The sequence below is a fragment of the Drosophila eugracilis genome, unplaced genomic scaffold (genome assembly GCF_018153835.1).
Source record: "Drosophila eugracilis isolate 14026-0451.02 unplaced genomic scaffold, ASM1815383v1 contig_1963, whole genome shotgun sequence".
Taxonomy (NCBI): domain Eukaryota; kingdom Metazoa; phylum Arthropoda; class Insecta; order Diptera; family Drosophilidae; genus Drosophila; species Drosophila eugracilis.
Genome location: NW_024572825.1, coordinates 564,544 through 585,269, shown reverse-complemented (window position 1 = coordinate 585,269; position 20,726 = coordinate 564,544). Strand labels below are relative to the sequence as shown.

At 42.8% G+C, this 20,726-nt stretch overlaps 4 protein-coding genes across 15 annotated transcripts; all 4 read left to right on the top strand.

The window, feature by feature from the left end:
- The first annotated feature begins 9 nt into the window (after positions 1-9).
- Positions 10-1,110, top strand: LOC108102422 (ras-related protein Rab-21). 3 transcript variants are annotated; one of them, XM_017207400.2, is made up of 2 exons: positions 10-158; positions 218-1,110. In XM_017207400.2, exons 1-2 carry the CDS (start codon positions 127-129, stop codon positions 825-827), a joined length of 642 nt encoding a protein of 213 aa, XP_017062889.1. In that variant the 5' UTR covers positions 10-126; the 3' UTR covers positions 828-1,110. The 3 variants fall into 3 exon arrangements, with proteins under 3 accessions (XP_017062889.1, XP_017062888.1, XP_017062890.1); XM_017207399.2 differs by having other exon boundaries at positions 11-177; positions 235-1,110; XM_017207401.2 differs by having other exon boundaries at positions 22-158; positions 235-1,110.
- Positions 1,111-1,429: 319 nt separating this feature from the next.
- On the top strand, positions 1,430-4,026 carry LOC108102421 (alpha-(1,3)-fucosyltransferase C). Its single transcript, XM_017207398.2, is given in 3 exon segments — positions 1,430-2,230; positions 2,233-3,032; positions 3,197-4,026. Coding segments are annotated over 3 exon segments (1,359 nt in total). The 5' UTR covers positions 1,430-2,107; the 3' UTR covers positions 3,633-4,026.
- Positions 4,027-6,123: 2,097 nt separating this feature from the next.
- LOC108102403 (protein stoned-A) lies at positions 6,124-10,826 on the top strand. 9 transcript variants are annotated; one of them, XM_017207353.2, is made up of 4 exons: positions 6,180-6,254; positions 7,599-7,664; positions 7,747-9,244; positions 9,550-10,826. In XM_017207353.2, exons 3-4 carry the CDS (start codon positions 7,960-7,962, stop codon positions 10,824-10,826), a joined length of 2,562 nt encoding a protein of 853 aa, XP_017062842.1. In that variant the 5' UTR covers positions 6,180-6,254; positions 7,599-7,664; positions 7,747-7,959. The 9 variants fall into 9 exon arrangements, with proteins under 9 accessions (XP_017062845.1, XP_017062844.1, XP_017062841.1 ...); XM_017207354.2 differs by having other exon boundaries at positions 6,184-6,198; XM_017207356.2 differs by lacking the exon at positions 7,599-7,664 and having other exon boundaries at positions 6,124-6,198; positions 7,802-9,244.
- A 48-nt stretch (positions 10,827-10,874) lies between these two features.
- Positions 10,875-19,050, top strand: LOC108102402 (protein stoned-B). 2 transcript variants are annotated; one of them, XM_041817843.1, is made up of 8 exons: positions 10,875-10,986; positions 11,408-12,315; positions 12,379-13,009; positions 13,198-14,461; positions 15,008-15,259; positions 15,326-15,507; positions 15,607-15,817; positions 17,014-19,050. In XM_041817843.1, exons 1-8 carry the CDS (start codon positions 10,875-10,877, stop codon positions 17,156-17,158), a joined length of 3,705 nt encoding a protein of 1,234 aa, XP_041673777.1. In that variant the 3' UTR covers positions 17,159-19,050. The 2 variants fall into 2 exon arrangements, with proteins under 2 accessions (XP_041673777.1, XP_017062837.1); XM_017207348.2 differs by having other exon boundaries at positions 11,408-13,009.
- Positions 19,051-20,726: the final 1,676 nt, after the last annotated feature.

Here is a 20,726-nt window from a genome sequence, read left to right as displayed (position 1 = left end):
TCAGGGTTCGGTCACACTGCGCAGTTGCCGTTTTTTAGTGTCAGATTGTCAGATTTTGCTGTTGTTTTTTTTTGTTTCTTTGTGTCAGGCAGGACACCTGGGAATCCGAAACGCATCCCATAATGAATGCGAGCAAAACAGGCAGCGAGAATTTTAAGGTAGTTCTGCTGGGCGAAGGTGATATACTGAATAACCAATTAACCATAGACCCCTAAAGACACCCCATAATTGCAGGTTCTGTCGGCAAAACTTCGCTGGTGCTACGCTACATGGATGATCGCTTTAATTCCCAGCACCTGAGCACCTTACAGGCCTCCTTTGTAACTCGCAAGGTTTCTCTCGACGACGGAAGAAGGGCCCAGTTGAATATATGGGACACGGCGGGGCAGGAACGGTTCCATGCCCTGGGACCCATATACTACCGAGGATCCGATGGCGCACTGTTGGTGTACGACATAACGGACCTCTTATCATTCCAGAAAGTCAAGTCGTGGGTGCGGGAGCTGCGACAGATGCACAGCACGGATATTGCCCTAATAATCGTGGGTAACAAGACTGATTTGATGTTTCATCGGACGGTGTCGGAAGAGGAGGCCCTCCATTATGCGCGTTTAGTAGGCGCCCAACATGTGGAAACCTCGGCCAAAGAAAATGAGGGCGTCACCGAGCTCTTTGAACTTCTGACCCGTTTAATGCTTGAACAACGACAGCGTGATCCAAATGATAATCCGTTGCGTCACCTAAGTACTGATATCGATCCCCTCAGCATCTTAGATGACACACATCCCGGCGATCCGGTGGGGCACCGATCCTGCTGTGGCATTTAGCCGTTCCCATTGTGATCATAATTTTTTTACTAGTAGTCGATGTTCATCCTGTGTATATATTATATATTTAATGATAACGCGTGCTTCTGTTATCAAATACCCAAGTTACCAAATTGAGCCCACGTGTTTTAGTCATCCTCATAACTGTTCTCGAAATTGCTGGGATTTTCGTTTCGTTTTCTCTTCGTCTAGTTCATATACGTAATTTACTGTTTGCAGATTCGGCCATTTAAGTTTTTTCGCTCTTTGTGTGTGAAAACCAATAAATTATTTAATACTTGCACTTATCATGTTATCGGGCGGCTAACGTCAGGAGTGTGGTATGAAGCAGCCGTTTTAAGCTTAAATAGTGATCTAGCTGATAAAGTTTTATAAAAATCGGTTGATCTTATAATAGACATAATTATTAGAATATAGTTATAAAATGGATTAGAAGGGAAACGGCTATCTGTTAGTCGCTGCACTTGACTGTAGCGTTTCTACATGTTAATATGCAAAGCCTATCGCTTTCCTTGATCTTAAGGTAATTGACAATCTAATTGAATGGTAATTACAAACCCAATGGGGTCCTAGAAGTGTGCTATGGGGTATGTATATATATGTACATAAATATGCATACATGCATACATTTGTTTTTACACGTACATTGTGGCAATCATTTTAATTTGTGTTCATGACAATGGGTCATTAATTTCGATTCCAGGACATTATACCACCACCGACCCAATGGTCAGTGCATTAGGGTAATTGCCAGAGATTGCTCTGCCCCACTGCAATTACCATGGGGAGTCCGGGCCAAGGGACACCTGGCACTGTTTCCATAGGTTAATCGAACTCCTCGTCACTTTCAGTTTTCGCATTTCCCGATGGCTAAGTCAGTTTTCAGTTGATCCCGGATAATAAAGCTGTCGGTGGATTTCCTAATGACCTGCCTAGTCTACGGATTCGTTGTGCTCTTCAGCCTGGTCAGTCGATTCCTAAAGTGCTGTCTAGACCTCTGCCACTCGTTAACCGTGTAAGGAGGAGGGCTGTAAGGGTTTGTTGTGCCCGATATCACTAATCTAGCGCAATATTTGTTCAACCAGCTGGGAGTGTGAGTTATGAGTTGTGAGTTTCCCAAACTAATCGCACCGGCAATCAATAATGGTCGGTCTTATCGGACTCACACCTTTCGGAAGGGAACTACGACTATTAGTACAGTGCCTACAGGGTAGTGTTACAGTGTTGTTATAGAAAAGTATCAATTTGTTGCTTCCTTCAACTTGTTGCGTCACTTTAAAATGCTTATCTTAATATTTTTTTTTACCACCTGTAACACTCAAACTTTATTGGACTTAAAGCAATGCCCTGAAATTGCAGAGATGAATATAGGTAGGGCCTACTGTAGCTGTGGAGTATTTGGCGGTTGTTATCAGGTCAGGTCCGGCACATTTCGATGGCTGTTCGATCGGGTCGGTTGGTTTGTGGGACGCGGGGCGTCCTGCTGTTGCTCCTCGTAGTTTTAGCGGGGACCTTAACGATCCTCTACAGGGTTGTTCAGTCCCCGCTCCTTAATCAGTACGGGATTCTACAGGATCACTTGGAACATCAGTTGCTTGGGAATGCCCGATCCACCCGAACCATTCTCCTGTGGAATGATTTCTTTGGAGACCCGCGATGGAAGTTTTCTTGGGACACACTGGGACCGCAGGAACTGCGAGATGAGTTCCGTTGCCCGGTCTACCAGTGCGAGATCACCAACCAGCACGAGTTCTTACCCGCGGTCCAGCTCTACGACGCCATCGTTTTCCATACGGCGGAGATGTTTCCGCTCATACGACAAGTACCCTCGAATAGGAGTCCTCACCAGGCCTATGTCTTCGCTTTGATGGAACCTCCCGGGGAGACCAAACACCGACTGGACGACGAGGGGGACTTTTACAACCTGACCATGACATATCGCCTTGACTCGGATATCGTCTGGCCCTACGGCACACTGGTGGACATCGATACTGACGCCGTGATTGCCCCTAGTGTGAGGCCACACTGGAGAAAGCCACCAGATTCGTTTAACAACTCTGTCATTTGGAACTTCTGGCCCAAAAAAACAAAGATGGCCGCGTGGTTTGTTTCCCATTGTAAAACGCTCTCAAAAAGAGAGATCTTGGCTGACAGGCTTAAGGAATTCATTAATGTAGACGTTTATGGAGTTTGCGGGACCCATAGGTAAAAATATGATAAAAAATATAATACAAATCAATAAAACATTAGAGAAGACGAGTAGTTTTCAGTTTGCATAGATATAGATATATAGTTGGTAGTGAAACATCCAAAAGTTTGGAATAACCGTAACCTTTGTCATTGAATTGAATATTTTTTTACAATTTTAGCTGCGCCCGAGGAGATCCGCACTGCGACGATATGTTGGACTCGGATTACCTGTTTTACCTGGCCTTCGAGAATTCGTTGTGCGATGACTACGTGACGGAAAAGCTCTTCGGCGCCTTGCAGCGAATTATAATACCCGTGGTCTTTGGAGGAGCGGACTACTCGCGCATCCTGCCCCCGCACTCCTACATCGATGCCAATCGCTTCGAGACGATATCGGATCTGGCCCAGCACATGAAATTCGTGGCCGAAGACCCGAATGAATATGTCAGTTACTTTTGGTGGCGAAGACACTACCGCCTGATCTCCACTTCCCCTTTTTGCGATCTGTGCGCCCGGCTCCATGATCCAGGATTCAGTCACAAGACGCAGTTCTACGGCGACATCCAGTCATGGTGGTTCAACAGTTGTCGCCCGGAAAGCCAGATCCTTTTGTGAGCTGTGCACGAAATAGAACAAATATGTACCTAGCCAGCCAGTCACAAGAGATATGGGCGATATGGACTATGTCGGACCGAACCTACATACACATGTTTATTCATTCGAAATTTGTGTGTAATGTGTACTAGGCCCATTCCGGCGGAGATAAGATACACAGTTTTCGACTTGATATTGGGTGCTGACAAACTACGCTTGCCTTTGATTGGAAAATGACTCACCTGCCAATCGGCTTTCTATCGGTTGACAGTGGATAAGAGAACTCAAATCAGGAGAAAAATGTTCCTCTTTTGAACCAAACTTCAAAATATCCTAACTACGACTTCCAGAAGTTTTGATATGTCATACGAGTGCGATAAGCCGAAATTGTAAGATAGTAAATAAGGCATATGTATTCATTGGTCAATTTTATTGGAAACTAAGTTACAGGTTTTTATTTTGCTTATAGCTTATAACTTATAAATATATAACTATTATTAAACAAGAGGAAACGCTATAGTCAAGTGCCGCGGCTATAAGATACCCGTTACTGTTTTATGCAATTTTAAAATATTCATTTTGCAAGTGGAAATTCACAAAGCGCCACCTATTGCCAGAGAAAGCATGTTGAGTAACTGATAGTGACGTCACTGCCCATGTGAGGCCTTATAACCTAAGTGTCTTCATTAATAGCCATACAATGTTCCGATTTGAAAAATCTTTGACAAATCGATAGATATTGACTAAAATATGTTATACAAGGTCAAACGAAGACATACATTATAATATTATGGACGCCACAGTGTTCCGCGATTTGTGGGCGTTATAGTGGGCGTGGCAGGATGCTGAAATGCTGCGTATGAATCTGCCTGCTTAATCTCAACTCTGTATTTCTCATAGTACCAGAGATCTCGGCGTTCATAGGGACAGACCAACGGACGGACGGACTAACAGGCAGACGTGGCTTAATCGACTTCGTATAGATACTGATCAAGAATATATAAACTTCATAGGGTCGGAAACGCTTCCTGCTACCTGTTGCATACTTTTCAACGAATCTAATATACCCTTTTACTCTACGAGTAACGGCTTTAATTAATTATATTAGTAAGTATAATTTCTTCTCAAAACCATTATATAATATAATGCAATCAACCATAAAAGAAAGGAAGGTAACCAAATTTAAATCTGATTGATTCCTTCGCAAATCTAACAAAAATTGCTGCAGAAAGATAAATAATTATTATTGGTGATAATCACGGAGCTATTGACAGGATTTCACTATAAATAAGTGAAGGCCCTGAAGCTCCCAGATATCCATTATCAACAGATACCCTTTACTCTGTTAATTCCACCTTTATTTTTTTGTAGAGCCCTGTGTTGATAGAGGAAGAACAGAGAGAACGTATTTATCAGCTAGCGATGACTTTCCTGGCCATGTGCAGCCCTTATTGTTCAATTGGAAATAGATCGCTAGGTGTTGGTAAAAGGGGATATCCAAAAGCAAGATTTGTAAAATTATTATTACGGGTACTTTTTGTTGCCTAATAACAATTATAAGCCACCTTAAAGCAACCTTAATGATTTTTTATATTAGTTTTAAGTAAAATTAAATGTAAAAAACGCCTTTTCTCACAAACTTGACAGATCAAGAAAAATGATCAATTGTGTCTAAATCTCGGTGGGGGCTTGAATAAAAGTCAAAAATTGGTTCATGCTAATTTAGTTTTCTCAAGAGACCAGACAATTTGGCTCTTTTTAAAAATCATTACACTCTGACCTCAATAAAAAAAAATAAATTACAAAAAGTCAGTCATTTCGGATCGTCGTGATGTCATAGGTGTTTAAGCGAAGAACATTTTTTATTCGATATATTTACCTTTTTACAAAGGTTTCGACTTATTACTATAAAAAATATAAATTTATATCATATACAAATAATTCATTTGAGACATCCTTAAAAAATATTGCAATTTCTTCAATAATTTAAAGGAATCAGTTTTACGAAAATTTAAATTCCTGAAAATTTCATAGTTATTTTAGGATAGTTTATACAATTTTATACATTTATTTTATATATACATTAAGTTTACATAACTTATCGTTTGACATTCCGCTGAAATCTGATCTTAAATTTTTAAAAATTTGTATTAAAACTCAACGTTTATTCGCACAGATTCCACATAACTATGTCTCACGTACTTACGTTGAATATTTAGGGCTGGCGAACGGTAAACTACGGACGCGCATGCGTCAAACTAAAATGTCAAGTGTCAAACGGAGGTGACGTACATGACAGTTCTATTTCTTCCACTCTCATTCTTAGAGCTTTCGAGCTTATAAAGCGACAGCAGAAAAATCCTTTATGGAAAAAGGGGATGGCAATAATACAGCGTCAGCTGTGGGAGGAAATCTACGATGCTTTTGTGAAGCTTTTCTCAAACTTTTGCAGGATATATCGTTCGCGCTGTCGCAACTGCTGCGCCACAGCCTCTGCTGACGTCGCTGCCGGCGAAAAGCACTTCGTATGGAATTTCACGACGTTTTATTCATTCTGTGCTAGATTTCCCTATAGTTCAAATCAGAGGTAAAGCCCTGAAGCAAATAGAAACGAAAGTACCAGAAATCCATTAAAATAAAATTGTAATACCCAAGTTGTTAACTTTGTCTAGTTGGAAATTTCAATATATTGCGCCCTTACACAAATAGGAAAAAGGGTCAAGGCCGAGTGAAATTGTGTTTTTTTTTGTACAAATTAAGTTCTGGTCTGTTAAAATAAACGTGTGCACAGGAGTAAGGTTTAAGTTGCATAATTTCCTTACTCCAATTGGGAAATACTTCGGAAAGACGAGAATCCTCAAATTTTTTAGAAGTGCTTTAATCAGGCCTAAGGAGAATTATTGGGGCCTTAATATTCATACATACAAACAAAATTCAAATATTTTATATGTATGTAAGCGTGTGTGTGTGTGCTCGCGGGTGTTTGTGTGGTGTTAAGTGCGTGGGTGCTGTCACGAATTAGTCGTCTCGCTTGCTCTTGCCAGAAAAATAAGTCTCTAAATCATTGATTTTTCCCAACAATACAGAAAGAGGAAAAATAAGAGAAAGAAAGGAAAGAAGAAGAACGGTACTACTGGCCCCCCTTTTGAAGGCGTCAAGAGCGAGCAAAAGAAGGCCACTTTTGTCCTTTCCTCTTCTGTACTTCTTTTGAAACATTACGATTGCGAATCCAAAACGGTATTGAAGGTGAAACCCTAGAATAGTATCCTAACTTTCACTTTTCTATAGCGATTTAATGTCAAGATCAATCAAGGTTTAATTGGCCAAAGCGACTAGTCATGACGTTTAGTAGTTCTTTCTGTTATTTTTCCTGCAAGAATAATAATGTAAAATGTACTTAAAAAATGTACGAAAACGTACTTTGTCATGTAAACTGTCTGCTTAAAGTACAAATATTTCCTTCTATAAATTTAAAGTTTTGCAGAAAGCAAGACACCCGTTGTTTTTTATTAATTTAAAATTTGTTTAAAATTAATTTCTAAAGACTTGGACTTCTAAAGAATGACAATTGCGTTCATAATAACATTAGCAGGAATCAAAGACACCAAATGGCCAAACCTTATGAAGAGGGCACAATTTCGAATAGTAAAGCTATTGGAATTATATTTGTAAAACCAAGTTTCTGTATTGTTTAGAAAATAGTATAGCAAGTTGTTTGAAAATATCAATAGATAAAAAGCCACAAAATGAATTGCCTATTTTTTCGGTGAGAAAACTTTTCCGCCTGACGTTAAGTGTGTGTGTAGTACGTGGGCCTCTGAGCTTTGACTGGCTCAACTGTTGTTGTTGCGATTTTCTTTTGGTGGTGTGCGGCGAAAAAGCTTTTTCAATTCGTGAAGTTCACGTGTAGCTACACAATCGAGCGCTTTATATATACATACGTATATAGAAAAGTATCAAATTTTCCACAATCGTGTTTTTTGCTAGTTTTTTTCTTTTAAATTAAGCGACTACGGAAGGCATATCCGAAGAAAAACTATCAGAAAGGCGGCGGTGAGTGGACGGATCGGTTACATCGCTTACAAATTCATGAAAACCATCAAATTTACATTTCTTTTTTTCGATACCGGTTTAGTTTGGAGAGACGTGCATAGCTTACATAATCCCTCGTCTGCTCCTCCCACCCACAGTTCCAAGACCCCATCCAACTAGAACTAAACTGAATCCTACGTAGCCGTCGTAACCACCTCCACTACCTTCATCTCCAGCTCGATTTCGTATTCGACCCGGAGTCAGTAAGTTTCACGACTTATTTGCAGACCGATCTCGATGTCTCCGCAATCAGATAATGCTTAAGCTACCAAAGGGCCTAAAAAAGAAAAAGAAGAAGTCGAAAAAGGACCAGGAGCTCTTTACTGAAGAGGAGCTCGAGCAGTACAAGCGCGACCTAAAGGCCAAACAGGAGGCGGCGGCCACCAAATCGGACGCCGGCGAATCTGACGGAGCGGCATCCGACGTTGAAGTCCACCACGAAGCAGCAGCCTCCAACTCTAGCTTGGGACCAGGATCAGGATACCAGGCGCCTGGATCATCCTCGATTAACGCCCATCAACCGCCGGGCGATCAATGTCACGGAGCTGCCGGCGGCGACGAGGAGTGGGCCAAGTTTAAGGCACTCACCTCCGGTGTCGATAGTATCCTTCATAAGACTCAGGACGAGCTCGATCGGATTAAGAAGGAGTCCTTTTACCAACGCCTGCCCTCAGCCGCCGAGAAGAAAAAACAGGAGGAGGAGGAGGCTGCTCGCCTTGTAGCTGAGCAACAGGAGCGTGAAAGGCAACGACTGGGGCAGATCGAGGCCCAGCGGGATAAGTTAGCCGAGGCGGTTGTCCAGCTCTCTGAGTCGGAGGAGGAGACCGGCGATTACGAGGCCGATGACATCTTCGCCACCGACTACATCGAGGCTATTACGAGCGGTGAGCTCCAATTAGCAGTTGTTCCGGATTCCCCGGTCCTCGCCGAAGACGGACCCGATCCCTTTGATACCGCCTACGCGGAGAAGGTCATTGTTGGCGCCGATCGGGCAAAAAGCAATAAGAAACTAGTGAGTCTCGGAGCTGCCGTTGAGGTTCTATCCGGTCGCGTGGACCGCGAGCACGCTGTCGCCCTAGCCAATCCCAAACGGAAGTTAAGAAAGGGCATTCAAAACCTTTTGCTCAGCGAAAGTGTAGAACTTGCAGATTCGGAGGCGGATCTTCTGGCTGCCGCTGCCGACGCCAAGCCGCAACATAATCTGCTCGACGATCTCGACGAGGAACTGCTCGAGTCCTCGGCTCCCATTGATCTCAGTGTCTCGTTGCATTTGCACTTAATTAAACACAAACCCGTGGAGGAGGAGGAGCAAGAAGAGCAGGATCAGGAAAATCAGCTGCTCAACCCGAACTTATCCGAGTTCGACGAGCTTAAAGACGACGAGGACGACGAGTTTGCCGAACTAGCCGCCGAGTCTTTGACCAAAAAGGAAGAGGTTACCATCGTAAGCCAGGTTGTTGTTCCAGCCGCGGAGCTACCAACTGAAGCCTTCGGCGAAGGCAGCTGGGCCGAGTTTGAAGCGGAACCGGAACCAGAATCAGGTAAGAACTCAACCATTTTTCTGCCCCCGCTGGCATACGGATATATTGAAAATCGAGAAGTAACTCTATAGTAGAGTGTAGGGAGAGTACAGTGTGTACACTGGTTAACAGAGTACGGGAAGATTTATACCTGAACAAAAACTTAGAGAAACTTTCGATTCGGTTCACTGAATCTATAAGACGAACACAAATTTTAGCGCTAATTATCCTATCACAATATCATCTCATATTATCTTATTCTTATATTATTAAGCATTCAACTCTAGCCACTTTGATACCAACAACTCCTTTTTGTCTGTCTCTAGGAAAACCTAAGCGCCCACCACCACCAGTCCGTCCGCCAACAGGACCGCACATCGTACCAGGTGCCATCTACGTTTCTGACGACGAGGAAGAGAATCCTGACGACGATCCATTTAACACCAACTACGCAGATCAGGTGATTAAGAAGAGCACCGTACTCGAGGAAGACGACGACTTTGATCCGCGTGCCGAAGAAGAAACTTCTGCGTCATCATTTTTAGTGTCTTCAACTCGAGATCTTCTTGCTGGAAGTGCTACCGATCTGAGTCAGGTGGTTCCCGCGCCTTTAGCGCCTACTTTAAGTGTTGACCAGGAGCCAGAGGACTTCGATCCGTTCGACACCTCGGCAGTATCGGCTTTGGTTCAGCCCAAGGCCACAGAGCTTCGCTTTCTGGAGCGCGTACTTTTCGACGAGTCTGGCGAGGGAGGAGCTACCCTCAAACACTCCCTGAGTGATCCCGACTTTGATCCACGGGCCGATCAGGACAGACCAGCAGAGCCGCAGGTGAAGGTAGAACAAATACAGACGGATTTCGACACCGCCCGCCGAAAGTCCTCGCTAAGTCTGAACATCCAGGCGAAGAGTGTGGGCTTTCTAGTGCCAGCACCGGATCTCCTCGGAGCGGGTAATGAGTTGGGGGCCAACAAGAAGCCACTGACACCGTATTACGCACCAACTGGCAATCCACTACAGGAGAGGGAACGTGAAACAGAGGACGTTGATCCCTTTGACACCTCGTATGTTCCTGAGGCAAAGCTTAGCGAAATAGAATTGAAACACATAGAAAAGGACCTGATCTCGGAACCAACGAATCTGCGACACAGTCTTTCCGACCCGGATTTCGATCCTCGGGCCCCACCCACTCCAGTTCCCGCAGAATTATTGCTGGCTGTCGAGGAGAACATCAACATTAAAGTCTTAACACCCGCCCAGGAGCGAAAGAAGCTAACCAATTCTGGTGGGAGTGGCGGATCCGAAGACGACATCGACCCCTTTGACACCTCCATAGCAGCAAATCTCGGGCCAGGTCGGACGGAGTTAAAACTGTTGGAAAACGAGCTCTTGCCAGAAACAAAACCCTTAGTGACTGACGTCCTAGACGTGCAGAGCGACGCTCAGGAGTTGGGCTTGGGTGACAAGGTACTTACGCCCTCGACGCACTCGAGACCGGTCTTGCCTTTTCAGGATATAGATCCATTTGACACTTCTATTGCGGAGAATCTAGCGCCTGGTGAGACAGAAATTAAGCTGCTGGAAAGCGAACTGATCGAGCGCTAGCTCTAGAAAGTTAAACTACTTAATCACACAAAAACAAAAGTCGACAAAATGGCCAATCCCTTCCTAATGGACGACGACCTAGACGGTGGCGACATGGCCGCCAATCCGTTCCTCGTGCAATCTGAGTCGGAGCCTAATACGGACAATCCCTTTGGATCAGGTATGTTTAATAAAGGCTATTCATAATGATAAGCATATAATGTAATACTCAATCTGGTGGTAACGTCATTGCACTTTAAATATGTATAATAATGATATAAAAGGAATAATAATAACAATAATAACAATACTAATAATAATAAACATAACAATAAATAATAAAATAGTAATAATAATTATAGTTTCTGGTTAGTACACCCACCAAGCTGAAAATTAACTAAAAAACATCAACATCTAAAAACACGTCATTGCCCATAAGGTAATCAAGGTCGAGTCCCCCATTTCCGTCTGCTTTTCTGTGCGGATGAACGCTGAGATCTCAGGAATTTTAAGAGCTGGAAAGCATGCAAATTTCAGTGATGCCACGCACTGCAACTTCAAAATTTCCATAAATTGTAATTAAATGTTTCTTTCATATTTAGCTACTGGTGCCTCGAATCCGTTTGCTTTTGGTGGCGATGATCTGGAAGCGGGGGTGGAATCAGAAGCAGAGGCAGCCCATGATAATGATCTCGATCCGGCGATGAGTTTCTTTGGCACAACGATCGAGGCAGAAGACGATGCATTGAGTCTGAAATCAGGGGCCGAGGAGGAGGAAGAGGGCGGCAAGAAACCACTTCAGTCACAGTCACACGCACACCAACCGCCGCCTCGCCCCCAGGCTCCTCCACAGAGCACCCAAGATTTAATTAGCACGGTATCCAGTCAGTTGGAGGAGACCAGTTCAGAGCTACTAGGTCGTATACCCGCCACCAGATCTCCCAGTCCGGTTTCAATGAGGGATTTGCACTCACCAAGCCCCACTCCGGATTCTGGACTAGCCGATCTATTAGATGTATCGGTGGATAGTGGATCGAGTGCCCATACTCAAGCAATGGAGGTGGATTTGATTGGAGGAGTGGCAGGTGGTGTTCCCTTAGATAATCCTTTCGCGGTACCGACGGCGGTGCCCAATATACAGGCAGCAGCGCCACTGCCAGCAACGCCAGTAAAGCAGCCGCCACGACCACCACCACCTCGTCCCGCTCCGCCACGTCCCGCGCCTCCTGGTCAGGTGGCGCCCCAAAGACCACCGCCTCCGGTGGTTCCACAGCTAGACGCGGCAGAAGCAGATGACCTTCTGGATATGTTTGGCACTACTGCGAATAAGCCGCCTAAGCCGCCACCCCCCAAATCTAAGGAGGATATACTGAGTCTCTTCGAGCAGCCACAAACACAGCCAGCATCGAAGCCGGACTTACTCCATGACGATCTTCCCAAGGCGAAGGCGGATGGACAGGAGGAACCTGACGAAGAGCAGCGCGAGGGACACACTTCACGGGATGAACCGGTATTTACCTCGCTGCTGATACGCCCGGATGAGAGCACACATGACATAACATCCCAACCGCAGGCGGCTACTGGATTGGAACTACTAGCCAATCACATGACGGCGCCACCGGAAACAACCAGCAGACAAAGGGCACCTACGCCGGATATCGAGATAACCACGGTGGATGATCTGCCTCGTTCGGATGACGAGGATGAGCCGGAGGTCAAGCAGGAACCGGTTCCGGAGCCAGAACCACAAGTCGAACAGGAAACGGAGCCCGAAATCATCTCTGACCACAGCCCGCCAACAGAATCACTCGTAACCACCCAGGCAGCTGACGTCGATAACGAACCACTGGCCAGCGAACCCGAGCCGGAGCAAATGGACACCGGTCTGGACTTTCCACTGGCTTCTAGTGGTGGCTTGGCCAGTGGGCAGTTGTCTGCCAATCCCTTTGCCAGTCCTGAGGAGGAGGAAGAGCCGAGATTCGCACCGGTGCCCGTGGCCAATATTTTTGCCGTCGACGATACGGCACCGGAGGTGGAGCTTCCGCAGACGGAAGTGGCCCCTAGCTATACGGGAAACATCTTTTCAGCCGAGCCTGACGAATTCGACGCTTTCTCAGCCAAGTTTGATTCGGTAAAGAAGGACAACATAAGTATCCTGGACGGCTTTGGGGGATCCGGGGCCATAACGCCTACGGGCGGAGATGGTGAGTTTTATTGCCAAAAATTACATATTGCCAAGATTACATACTGATTAACAGATATAGATTTAATTTGATTATTTAAATGTGGAAAATCTGAAATTGTAACATTTTATTATTTATTTAAATTAAGAAAAGCTTAAATATTGTGAAGTTTGTGCCAACTTGGAGAACTGATGTGTGTCCTTTTCCAGCTTGGGGAGACAGTGCTTTCGGATCGGTAACAATCTCGGCGAATGCTTTTGGAGACACCAACTCGGCGGACGATGGATTTGGCAACGAGGACGATGACTTTTATGCAATGCAGGCTCCAGCACGCGCGGATTCCGTGGAATCAGTGGACAAGGAGTTCAGCGTAGTCATCAACCCGAAGGCAGCGGGGACTGGTGGAGTGGCCCCCACACTGGCGCCACCACCACCGCCGGCACGGACTGCCAACCAGGCTCAGACCACATCTCCGCCAGGCACGAAAGTTAATCCCTTCGAGGATGTCAGTGGCTTTCCGGCTCCTGGGCCACCACCAACCGATGGCAGCTCCATTAAACGAACGGACTCACAGGAAACGCCACAGACACCGCTCTATGACGAGGACGTATCACAGCCACTGGAGGAGTTCCCGCGACTTCATTACGTAGGACCCGGTTGGGAAATGCAATTGCGTCAGCCCAACAAGAAGAAGATCACAGGACAGCGCTTCTGGAAGAAGATCTTCGTCCGCTTGGTGATCCAGAACGACGTGCCGGTGGTGCAGCTGCTTAACCAGGCAGGTGACAAGCAGCCCTTCCAGGAACTGCCATTGCAACCATCGTATTCCGTGTCGGAGGTCGGGGCACAGCAGTACGACCAGTTCGGAAAAATATTCACAATGAAGCTACAGTACATATTCTATAAGGAGCGTCCCGGTGTAAGACCGGGCCAGGTGACCAAGGCAGAGCGGATCACCAACAAGCTGACCAAGTTCGCACAATATGCTATTGCTGGCGACTATGAGGGTGTCAAGGAGTTTGGCAGCGATCTGAAAAAACTGGGCTTGCCCGTGGAGCATGCGCCGCAATCGTCCCAGCTCTTCAAGATAGGATCGATGAACTACGAGGACATGAAGCAGTTCTCCGTGTGCATAGAAGAGGCTCTGTTCAAGCTGCCAGCTCTACGGGAACGAGCTTTGACTTACAAAATGGAGGAGGTTCAGGTGACCGCCGTGGATGAGATCACTGTTGAGCAGGACTTTGAAGGCAAGATCCTGAAACAGATTGCTCGGGTGCGACTCTTCTTCCTCGCCTTCCTCACCGGCATGCCCACCATCGAGCTGGGCGTGAACGATATGTGGCGGCAGGGGAAGGAGGTTGTAGGCCGGCACGACATCATCCCGGTGGCCACCGAGGAATGGATCCGGCTGGAGGCTGTTGAGTTTCATAGTGTGGTCAATCAGCAAGAGTATGAAAGAACGCGCACCATAAAGTAAGTAGAAATCACAGGAGGTTAGATACGGCTCTCCGTAGTAAAAAAACATGGCATTTCCATGGGTTTAAAGGTTTATTACAAGAAAAGTTAATTACAAGCCCAAGTTACCAAAACTAAAAACAATGAAAAAAGTCATCATGAAGATGATTATTAAGGGTCGTGCTTATTCCGAACATTAAAGCTTTTAAATTCCATAGATTCCAATTCCAAATTTTTTTTTTATTATAAATCACTGCTGAAATTTTTAGGCTTAGCACTTAACAAAGACTGCTTGATAATGGAACCATTGTGAAATTATAAATATTGTTTATAAAATGGAAAAGCAGGAAAGAGGGCCATGGCTGGATTGACTCGCCTAGTGATCAAAAAGATATAAAGGCTTATTGTCAAGATAGATTGTCAACTAAAGTTCTCAAAAATACGTATGGAAATTAAAAACAAGGAAGAAAATTCTTAATGATAGTTTACAATGATAGAAACAATTTAATGTGAAATTAGATTAATTATTTTATTAAAATGAAAACCATTTCCAATCTGCTTTAGATTCCAACCGCCCGATGCCAACTACATTGAACTGTTGCGCTTCCGTGTGCGTCCGCCTAAGAATCGCGAACTTCCGCTGCAGCTAAAGGCCACCTGGTGCGTCACCGGTAACAAGGTGGAGCTGCGGGCCGACATCCTGGTGCCCGGATTCACCTCCCGCAAGCTGGGCCAAATCCCATGCGAAGATGTCTCAGTGCGCTTCCCTATTCCCGAATGCTGGATTTATCTGTTCCGCGTGGAGAAGCACTTTAGGTGGATATTTCTGGTATAATCAACCGTCTTCCAGGAAATTAATAGCATTTCTGTCTATGATAACAGATACGGGTCGGTCAAGTCGGCGCATCGACGAACAGGTAAAATCAAGGGAATCGAGCGGATCCTGGGTGCCGTGGATACGCTGCAAGAATCGCTGATCGAGGTGACCTCTGGTCAGGCCAAGTACGAACATCATCATCGGGCCATTGTTTGGCGTTGTGCACGTTTGCCCAAGGAGGGTCAGGGTAAGTGTATATTTTGTAAATTTTTAATATGAAATTTAATTAAGACCAAGTAAGCCAATACAAATCGTGATGCAATAAATTGACCGTTTCTTCCGTTAGGTGCTTATACCACGCATCAGCTGGTTTGCCGCATGGCACTAACATCATATGACCAGATTCCAAGTGAACTGGCGCCATACGCATTCGTGGAGTTTACTATGCCCGCCACGCAGGTCTCGCATACCACCGTGCGCTCCGTAAGTGTCCAGGACTCAGATGCCGATGAGCCTCCGGAGAAGTACGTCCGCTACTTAGCGCGACACGAGTACAAGTGAGTAGCCATTCACTATTCTATTGATTCTTTCACATGAAATCAACATCTTGTAGGAATAGTAGTGTAAGTTTTTTAAAATAATGCTAAATAATGCTTAAATTTACCTTACGGTAAAGCATTTACTAACACAAATACAAGAAAACGTGCACGTACTCGTATGTAATATTTTGTAATGTTTTTGTGTTGGGTTGCAACTGCGCACAGAGAGAAAGAAAAACGGTTTTAGTTACAATTTAGGATTTTTTTTGCTAATTCCCCTGCGAAATAAAGTCTAAATGCAAACAGAAGTTATGTAGGAAGAATGAAATCCAGAGCAAGTGTTCGAGGTTGATCCAGAAGAAACAAGAACAAATTAAATTCCAAATATTATTATTCCGAATGTTCTCGGACATCGATGTTTTCGATGTTTTTTTAAATAAATAAAATGTGCAGTTATTTTAATGTATTTGAACTTTATTATTCATATTATACATGATTCAAAGAAAATAATAGTTCTTTTGGATATTGTGATATCCCTACTATACTTACTATCTCGAACTCTACTATATATGTACATTTGCATATTATTTACATGTTTGTTTTTGTTTAAAAAGAGGAGCTTATCGACAACGGTCGATGATATCCGCATGCGACGTTCACTTATAAGTTGTCCAGCTTTACTGAAAACTCTTTCAGATTCATACGAAGATGCCGGATCGCAGAAGTATTATAAAGCTAACGTTTCAAAAGCGTCGCCATTTAATTAAGTGATATATTTACTTACAATTCGTCAGTCTTCCTCAACGTGCCTTAGAAATGGAAAAACATCGATGTTGCTCCGGTAAACATCGATGTTGCCGAAGTTTCGAAAACATCGATGTCATCGATGTTCACATCGTTGTTTCTCCACCTCTACAGTCTAGACTCTGTACACTCTGTACACTTGCTGGTCATAATAAGATAATAACTCTCGCAGTTGATACTTACATATGTATATCATTAACTCTTTAAGTTAAAATACAATAACAAAGGGAATTCCGGAAATATTTTTTTCAGTAATTCATTTATTAATTATTATTTATTAATTAATTAATATTTATATTAATTGATTCTTTAACATATCAATTATATTACTTAATTGCTTATATTAATTTAAGTAAGTTATGGTGCTATTAGTGGCAAATCGTTATTAACTCAAAACTGTTCTTTTTCAGGGTTGGCATCGAGACCACGCACGGCGAGTCCACGAACGCGTATCTGGCGGCAACGCGTCCCATTCGCGAGGAACCGCCCAGCACGGCCACTAAGCCTGCTGCCTCCCCGGTCCCACCCAGCGATTCGGACACGGATTCCAACTAAACCAACAACGCCAGACCGAGCTCCGTGGCAGAATCTGCCTAAGGGGAAGAGTGAATAGAAAGGCAGTGCATTCAAGCGGCTTTTTGTAGATATTGCTCGTGCATGGTTATCCCAATCGTTCTTGTTATATATATATAATATAATACGCATTAGTAAATGTGGTCCCTAGCATATAAATATTTTTATGAGCATCTGCCGTATTTTCCTCCTCTAGCTTGTACAACGAGTTCATCGCGTTGGGTAAGGTAAAGATTAGTTGACAATAAAGTTAAGGCCAGCAACTGAGAAGAGTGCGAGGGTTACGAAGCAGACAAATGATGAACACTGTGTAAAAAGCCAAACGAACGAAGATTATGATGAAGCTGATGGATTTGTAGAGACGTCAACGGAGAAAAAGGCAGCCAAGGCGTCTTAGGTATCCTATATCCTATACACCACATAGTCACAGCCATACTACATGACTTAACCTAGCCTAGCCTAAAACATACTAAACTGCGTTACTTGTAGCTATACGACTGCGTTACAGTTAATTAATATCAGATCAGACAAGAATTGTACGTAAAGTCAACTCATACATATGCATAGGAATAATGGTTATAATCTCAAGACAAAAACTCACACACGAGCCATATATGTTACATATACTATAACTGATGTAACGTGAAGTAAGCAGAAAAATGAAAAGCAATTTTTCCACAAAAGCATTTTTAAAACAAGGTTCAAATGCACATCAGGTCAAGTCCTACTGAAACTATGCTGGCACTAACTAAGATAAACCAACATTGGCTTCGGCTACCATCTTCGCAAAATGTTAACCAAAAGTTGCGTATTGGCTGCCAGCTTAATTATCCCTGTAGTGAACTGTCAGCCTTACATAAAGTTAACCAACACTGGTCAGACTACATAATTAGAAAAGGCTACTTGAAGCTTTCCATTGCCATCAGATACCCTTTAAGCTTTATGTATACCATTTATTTAATGATATATTTAGAGATGTATTCAAAAATCCAAGCGTAAACGTAAACGGAAATGCATATTCAAATGTTATTGTTGTGAATCAAATTAAATTATATTCAAACTAAACTAATAAGCAAATAAAAACTATATAGGCAAATCATCTTTGTTAACGCAAAAAGCAAATTGAAGTGTATGAGGAAAACGAGATCTTACTTAAAACGAAACTAACGAAAATATTCATAACTATATGCCATACATATTGATTGATAACTAATTGATTGATTTATTGAATTTACTAGGAAGGTTGCATAAAAATAGATTTGTTAATTGCGTGTTAAATTAATATATTATATCATCCCAGCTTATCGAACTCTCCCAGACATTACCTCTTTTCTATCCTATTCACTCCATGCCCCCAAAACTCACATTCCATGTCGGAGGACTCTCAGTGAAATGAAGATATATTATTTATAGAGATTGTGTATATTGTACCCCTAAGAAATTATATTTATTCATGAATTATGTATGTTACATTATTTACCTACGGTTAATTCTAAATATATTATATTATATATTGTCAATAACACATGTATTGTATGTACAATAAAAAAAAGAGGAAACCCATGTAAACTCACGGATCGGTTGACAAACACTCTCACACGTTATATATATATATACTATCATAAAATACAAAAATACAAAAATCGACGGTTCCGACGCGATCTATGCCACCGATCCGTTAGGGTCTAGAGGCTTATACAACATTGCGTTAGGACTGGTCGATATTATACAAATATGCGCCGCAAGCTAATGGTGTTAACCGATAAACTAAACATGATATAATGAATTATTATGAACCAAACAAAACGCATTATGAAGGAACATTATCTAGTCAAATAATAAATATTGAGACAACAAATATTAAGCAATGCAAACTGACTCGTTTGTTTTAACTCTTCGTCAAGACTTGTTTTTCTTGGGTTCCATGGAAACTGCATTACTTCGGATGGTATAATCTGTTATATGCTAGTTTGGAAAATATAAAATATTTCAGCTTGATTTGAATTTGGAATGCATTGCATGAGTTCTTTTTGTAACAGAAAGAAATTATCCCAGAATTTTGGAAAATAACCTTTACCTTTAATAATATAATTGGTTTTTTAAATTTATTGATACTTTTTTATAGCCATTACTCGTAGAGTAAAAGGGGATATTAGAATCGTTGAAAAGTATGTAACAGGTAGAAGGAAGCGTTTCCGACCCTATAAAGTAGAGTAAAGTAAAGTAGATCTCAGGAACTATAAGAGAAACAAAGTTGAGATTAAGCATGAAAATTCTTGAGGTCCCTACGCAGCGCAAGTTTATTACAGCATCCTGCCACACCTTTAACGCGGAAAACTGTAGAGTCTATAATAATATTATGAATGCCTTCGTTTGACCTTGTATAACTTTTTTCTGTTAATATAATATCTATCGATTTACTAAAGATTTTTCAAAACGGAACATTATTTCGCTATTTATCTTATAGTCGCGGCACTCGACTCGATAGCGTTTCCTCTTGTTTTTTTAAAGTGAATTGAATTTTTTTAAACCTATACTAAATCTATAAAATTGTATAAAATTACTATATTCAACCTTAAACATATCAATTTCGTTTACATTTTCTTATGGCAATTGCATATTGCAATTGCAGTGGCATCCCTTAAATGCGTATTCTTAAGCAAAACTTTGTAGCTCTTATAGTTTCCGTTTTCGGGGTTTTGTGGGCGTTAGGGTGGGCGTGGCTTTGCATTTGGGGGGCATCATAAAAAACTACATGCTTAATCCGAACTTTCTATCACTTATAGATACCGAGATATCAGGTTTTCTTGAAAATGCGAAAACCGTCTTTTGAGTCTTTTTGGGCGTATGGGTGGGTGTGGCCGAATAATAGTACCACTATAAGATGCGTGGCGGGTTGCTGTAATAAACTTTCGCTGCGTAGGTACCTTAAGAATCTTCATGGTTAATCTCAACTTTGTATCTCTTATAGGTTCTGAGATTCCAGAGTTCATTCGGAAAGACGGACGGACATGGCTCAATCGTCTTCCCTATGTATCCTGATCAAGAATATATATACTTTATAGGGTCGGAAACGCTTCATTTTGCCTGTTGCATACTTTTTAACGAATCTAATATATCCTTTTACTCTTCTAGTAATCGGTATAATTAAAGGCATTAGTAAATCAGTTACCATCAAATTGAATCACGTTGATTTCTTTTGCGGGTAGGTGCTTCCCCATCTTAGTTGCCATTGCAATCCGCTTTTTGTGGTATTCTCAAAATCAAAGGAAATAAATAAAGAACGTATCATATATTGCCAAACTTTAGGCTCGATTTACCGAATTTTATTTGGCTGAACTCAAGTAAAATGGACGGAAAAGCTATGCGGGGATCGTCGTCGTCCATTAGGGAATTTGAAGCCCGAAGAAAGGAGCCGCCACATTATTGGCTCTATTCCTGGTAGAATTTATCGAAGGAGCCCCAGGGAGCGGTGCAATGATGCTGCCAGTGAAACAGACAAGTAAACGAGATGCCGAGACCCCTCTTCTTCGCCAAGTTAGCACCAGCA